Here is a 6,000-nt window from a genome sequence, read left to right on the forward strand (position 1 = left end):
ATCAATTCAACTGTATTGCACAAAGAAAAACTGTAGGTCAGCACAGCGAAAGCATACTTTATTATTAAAGAAGTATTGTATAGAAAATGTTTGCTTTGTATCCGCTTATCATTTGACAGCGATATGATCAGGACCAAAGAAGTCAGTTAACAAGCAACTTAACACAAATTATAAATTTTCAGTGGCTAGTTTTGATTCCTTTTCTGGGTAAGGAAGACCCACAGCAAAGAATATGGCAAAATACCTCTCTATATCTTCTTATGATGCATTGATACGAACAATTTCAGGGCATATCAATTTCCAAAAATGGTTCAGCTCATGAGATGACGTCCTTACACTGACTGTCTTGTTGCATTAAACAGCTTTGTATGAGTTGTTCTGGTATCTCCCTCTGTTCTACAATCCCAGCCCAATTGCATTATTTTGTCTTACTAGAAATCTTTGTTGTTAGATTCAAATGTTAACGTATTTTCTAATCTGCTTACTGATTACCCAGTATTACTTTGTTCTTTTTTATCTGCCTACTGACTGACTGACTGACTGAAAAGTTTTTTTAAATCGTACTTGTAATCTTCCACTGAGATAGATGGACTATAACTGAAAATAATAGTAATAATCATATTGCTACCCTCCACTAACCTTTCTTCACTGTTTCCCTTTGGCTACTTCATTCCATTTTCAAGTCATTTTCTCAGTTCCCTGGATCTTGATCTTACATTGTCACCAAAATTTGCCTCTGGGAAATGTGAGGAAAACAATATTTCTGATTCTCATTTTCCTTAAAAATTTGTCATCTGAATGCTCTAATTCCTGTACTATACCACTACATCCTACATCAGGGTTCTGTAACAGGAAACTGCATTTGTGTGGCCACTAAAAGATGGAGGAAAAGACTTCAAATAATCTACTCTAGGGTTTTTTTAAAAAGTTTTTGTTTCATAGGATTTTTATCTGTGTTGAGTAGTTGGTAGACTAAGAAGAAAGTGAAATGAAGCTACATTTTTAGGGGCGGTAGCTCAGAATATTTTCCACTACTGTGAAATAGCTCTTCCTAAAGAAAAGGTTGGCAACACCTGTACTACAGTAACTCCACACCTTGCTTCTGAGTTAGTTACTAAAAGCCGTAATAGTACCTGACACGTGAACTGTGAGAGCACATTAAGGAGAGAATTATTTTCTCTACCTTTTCAGTGTGTGTGTGTGTGCCAGAAACAAGGGGAACTCTCTTCTGTGTAATACTTCTGGTTACAGAAGTGACAGTAAAAGCTCATGTGAAGGTGCCAGCTGGCAAGCATGTGTGGCCCTACTACAAGGCAAGGAGAAGCAGCCATTTCCAGTGGCAGATTCTAGAAGCATTAAGAGAAACTTAATTTGACATGCGGAGCACAACCCATTGGGAACCTCTCCTGCACAAATCCCAGTGAAACAAACAGGAGCTGCACATGATCACAAGAGTGGTTTATTTGAAGGGCATAAACAAACCTGAAGTTCAATTTCAATTAGTGCTGGAAGGCTGGTGGTGGTTTTGATTACCTGCCTCAAAGCTCAATCTTATGCATGCTTACTTAGAAGTCAAACGCACACACATCAAAAGTACTCATGCCAAAGTAGTGTGAGTAGGAGTCAGGCTTTGGCTAAGTGATAATATATATAAATCCCCAGATTCAGTTCCTGTCAATTCCAGTTAAAGGCTTTCAAGGCTATTACAGACTTGAGGCCTTGGAAAGCTGCTGCCCCATAAATAGTATTGGACTCAAAAATACCAATGATCTGACTTCATAACAAAGTACCTTCACAAACATATGAAGACATATCCCAGATACCTTGTGTCAGAGCTCTGAGTCCCTCACCTCCAACCCTCTTTCAATCTCTTGCATTGAGAGAATTCTTCTTACTACCCCTCCACAGGTTGCACACAGAGCCTCTTTCAGAGCATCAAAGCAGCTGCCTCTACCATCCAAAGGGTACCGCATTCTCATTGACCAACAGCAATTATTCACAACCAGCCTGTCTCATCCCCACAGGAAAATCCAGTTGCGAATGACAGATTGCTACAGCAGAACAAGATCACAACGTTCATCGACAGTGTGGGATTTAAGAGGTTCCAGCCCTTCTCTAGAAAGCCCTGAAAGAGGAGGAAAAGAGTATACAGTTCCCCAAAACCATGAGCCCCGAGGCACCCCTCATGATCTCCCCAGTCACAGTTCCTTCCTCTTTATGGCATTCACTTCTGGGAAGGAGAACAAAGCTGCAAACAGGAAGAAGGGAGGAAAAGCAGAATAATAATAATAATTTTTTGCCCTCAGCATAGCTCTGAGGCAGCCGTCTTTCACGGGCTTTCTCTCCCTCCTTGTCCCCACGTTTCCTCCTCTGTCTTCAGCTCAAACCTGACCCACATCAGTCTCTCCATTGCACACACATTCGCCCTCCCACCCGTTAACCTTTCAATCTCCACCTACTGCCAGGGCTCCTAGGGTTGCCAACTCTGGGATGGGAAATTCCTGGAGACTTGGGGGGTGGAACCTGGGGAAGGTGATGCTTAGGGAGAGGACTTGATAAGAATGTGACAGTACAAAGTCCCCCTCTGAAGCTGCCATTGTCTTCAGGGGAACTGAACTCTGCAGTCTGGAGAGCAGTCGTAATTCCAGGAAAACTCCAGCCCCCACCTGGCGGTTGGCAACCCGAGCTCCTCCGTCCCACAGCCGTCCCCCGCTTCCCAAGGTTCCCTCAGCCGGCCAAGCCCGGCCTCCCCCCTGCGTCTCTTTCCCTCACCTTTAACAAATTCGACGTCGCCATGTTCCCCCCCTGGGCACAGCCACGCACGGCGGGGCCTTGTGGCAGGCCGGGGGCGATGGCGGCGGCAGCGGCGGCTCCCGGTCTCCGGAGGTGGTCTCGCTTTACATGGTCCCCGCCGCCCCGCACGGAGCGGACGGGCCGGTGGCGACGAAGCGCAGGCCGCCCGGGCCCGCTCTGGCGCTTCCCGTCCTTCCTGCCGCCGCTCTCAGCGCCTCATGGCAGAGCCTGGGCGGGCGGTGGGGCAGGCGGAGAGTCCAGCCACTAGCGGCAGTGGCGGCGGCGGCGGCCCGGCTCCGCGCGGGGGGCTGGGCGAACCCACATGATGCGGCCCTGAGGAGCCGGATGCGCTGCCGGAGGGAGAGAGCGGCGCGGAGGGGCCCACAGCGACCCCTGCCGAGCGGAGGCCGCCCCCCGCCTTCCCCTTCAGCCGGGAAACCCGCGGAAGTTTCCCTCAGGAGCGAGCCTCCCTGCCTCTCCAGAGAAATGAGGGCTAAACACGTGTTTTATCCCTGAGCTTTGAGGTTTTATGGAGAGCGGTCTTTAGGGAAGGGTCTCTGTAAACATATCCTTCAGTAAACGACAATTCTCAGGATTCTTTTGAGAATTTTATTTATTTATGTTGCCTTATTTATAGTTGTTGAGTCAGTGCAGGCCGTTTCAAAGACATTTCAGTACATAACGTAACAGGACAAATTTGCAAAGATTTAAAGCCAGCAGGAATCCAGTACAGAATTGAAGAAATGCTGAAACAGAGGATAAGCAATTCTAGGACAGACATATTAAACAACTAACCAGTAGGATTGTACTTACTGCAACAGCAATAAACACCTATTTATTCATTTATGTTATTTATAGTCTGCCTTTCTCACTGAGACCAAGGCTGATTACACAGTGTGAGTCTGTGTAGTCAATTTCAAAGACATTTCAGTAAACAATGTAATAGAGTATATAAATACTCTATTATAACCAGCAGAAATTCAATACAGAGTTGAAGAAATGCTGAAACAGATCATAAGCAATTCTAAGAATGATTTATTAAACAACACAGAAACTACCCAGTACAATCATACTTACAGCAACAGACAGTACATAGTAATAAAGTCTATAATCCCTTTCCCTTTACTGATGCATCTCTTTGAGACCACTTCCTTACAGTACAGCTGTGTTATCCGAATTAAAAAAACCCTCTGGAATATTTCAGTTTTGCATAGTTTTGTGGAAAGCTAGGATAGTGGGAGTTTTCCTGACCATGAAGCTATGACAGTTTTAAAAAGGTATAAAACCCATATGAAGCATTAGTGAGTTCCCTAAAGAATTTCTCCACAGAATACTCTCAACCTGATTTTGAAGAAAATAGACTTTTGTTCCGTTCAGTTTGATTTGGATCAGCACATTGCAAACAGGCATTGGTTCCAAATGAGCTGCTGGAAGTAGGGTGACCAAAGCAGAGGACAAAAGGCTCAAGAAAAAGAACCAAGGGGGGGGGGGAGTTTGTACAATATTTGCATGTGCTAATTTACATACATAGATGCAAATTTACTCATAATATATACAAAAATACAGCTCACCATAGCACCGGCTCTGTGAACCTTTTTCTCCCTTACGATTTTTCTCTTTAATTTAATTTAAGCCAAGAGGAAAGGTAAGGCACAAATCCTACTGTATAAAAGCCAAGCCATATTGTGAGCAAAAGCACAGCCATTTTTTCTTACTAGCTTGAAATACAAAGCTGCTTTTGCCTGGCCTTGAGTGTAACTGTACAGAGAAAAGCTTGGCCAGCAAGACCAGAAGCAGTAAACAACTACTGGTTGAAACTAGCTAGATTACATGGGAAAGTTTCACTTAGAGCTGAGAAAAGATAGGCCTTTCGTCTCCGCAAAGGGTATAAAAAGATGCTCCCCACAATTTTAGGGTGAGCTCAGAGTATTTTTACTGGCTTGATACTCTGTACCCCTTTATTCCTGGAATAAACTCTTTTCCTCTTCAAAGTTCTCCAAGTCTTGGTGTAATCGATGGGCAAAGCATCAGGTCATGAACCTTGCTATTTTTGCAACAAATTCTGGCGAGCCAGGCAGGAGACTGCACTAAACTTTTCCCAAGGGAGTGAACTCTCTCTCTCTACCCTACAAATATGAGACTCATATGACTTAAGAACACGGCACTGCTCTGCTGAAGGACGGGAGATCATCCATTTACAATGTCTTATTTATTTAACTGGCACTGCAATGTTCCCTCTTCCAGGGAAGATCCTGAGAAACTGCACTGGCTATTCTTATCCATTTGTGCCAGTCACTTGCCTACATGGACATATATGCAAACTAAACTACAAAAGACAGAGTGGGTAGAAAATTGCTTACAGAATGTTTACCATCTGCGGCAGACCAGGCAACTTGTCCCTTACCTGTCAACCTGTGACTTAACTACAGTGATCCAAGCAACGGTTATCTCTAGACTAGATTACTGTAACTCAGTTTGGAGCCAGTTTGGTGTAGTGGTTAAGAGCACGGGACTCTAATCTGGAGAGCCGGGTTTGATTCCCCACTCTTCCACTTGAAGCCAGCTGGGTGACCTTGGGCGAGTCACAGTTCTCTGGAGCTCTCTCAGCCCCACCCACCTCACAGGGTGATTGTTGTGGGATAATAATAACACTTTGTAAACCGCTCTGAGTGGGCATTAAGTTGTCCTGAAGGGCGGTATATAAATCGAATGTTATTATTAACTCGCTCTACGCGGGGCTGCCCTTGAGCCTGACCTGGAGATTACAGCTGGTACAAAATGCAGCAGCAGCGTGTGTTATTACGAGAATGCCAAATAAGGCGCATATAACACCGTTCTTATGTGAGCTGCATTGGTTGCCAGTGGAGTACCGGATCAGATTCAAGGTTCTGGCGTTGACCTATAAGGCCCTGTGCGGACTGGGACCAGCGTATCTACAGGACTGTCTCTCCCCATATATTCCCTGGATCAGGGGACAAACAGCTGTTGGTGGTCCCTGGCCCCAAGGAGACCCGCTTAGCCTCGACTAGAGCCAGGGCCTTTTTAGTCCTGGCTCCCATATGGTGGAATGCTCTGTCTGCTGAAATCAGGGCCTGGCAGGACCTACTATCCTTTTGCCGGGCCTGCAAGACAAGAGTTGTTCCACCAGGCTGAGGCTGGACCTCCGCCGGCCTGAAAAAAGGGGTGTATAAAATCTTAACTCTCCCT

At 45.3% G+C, this 6,000-nt stretch overlaps 1 protein-coding gene across 1 annotated transcript in view; it reads right to left on the reverse strand.

Annotated features, from left to right (window-relative positions):
• CUL5 (cullin 5) overlaps positions 1-3,088 on the reverse strand; it is a 35,661-nt gene extending 32,573 nt beyond the window's left edge. Inside the window, exon 1 of the mRNA XM_054973806.1 lies at positions 2,773-3,088. Within this exon, the coding sequence (XP_054829781.1) occupies positions 2,773-2,796 (24 nt within the window). The 5' untranslated portion in view covers positions 2,797-3,088. The remainder of the gene's footprint in view (positions 1-2,772) is intronic.
• Between the last annotated feature and the right edge of the window lie 2,912 nt (positions 3,089-6,000).

The sequence above is a fragment of the Eublepharis macularius genome, chromosome 3 (genome assembly GCF_028583425.1).
Source record: "Eublepharis macularius isolate TG4126 chromosome 3, MPM_Emac_v1.0, whole genome shotgun sequence".
NCBI classification, from domain to species: domain Eukaryota; kingdom Metazoa; phylum Chordata; class Lepidosauria; order Squamata; family Eublepharidae; genus Eublepharis; species Eublepharis macularius.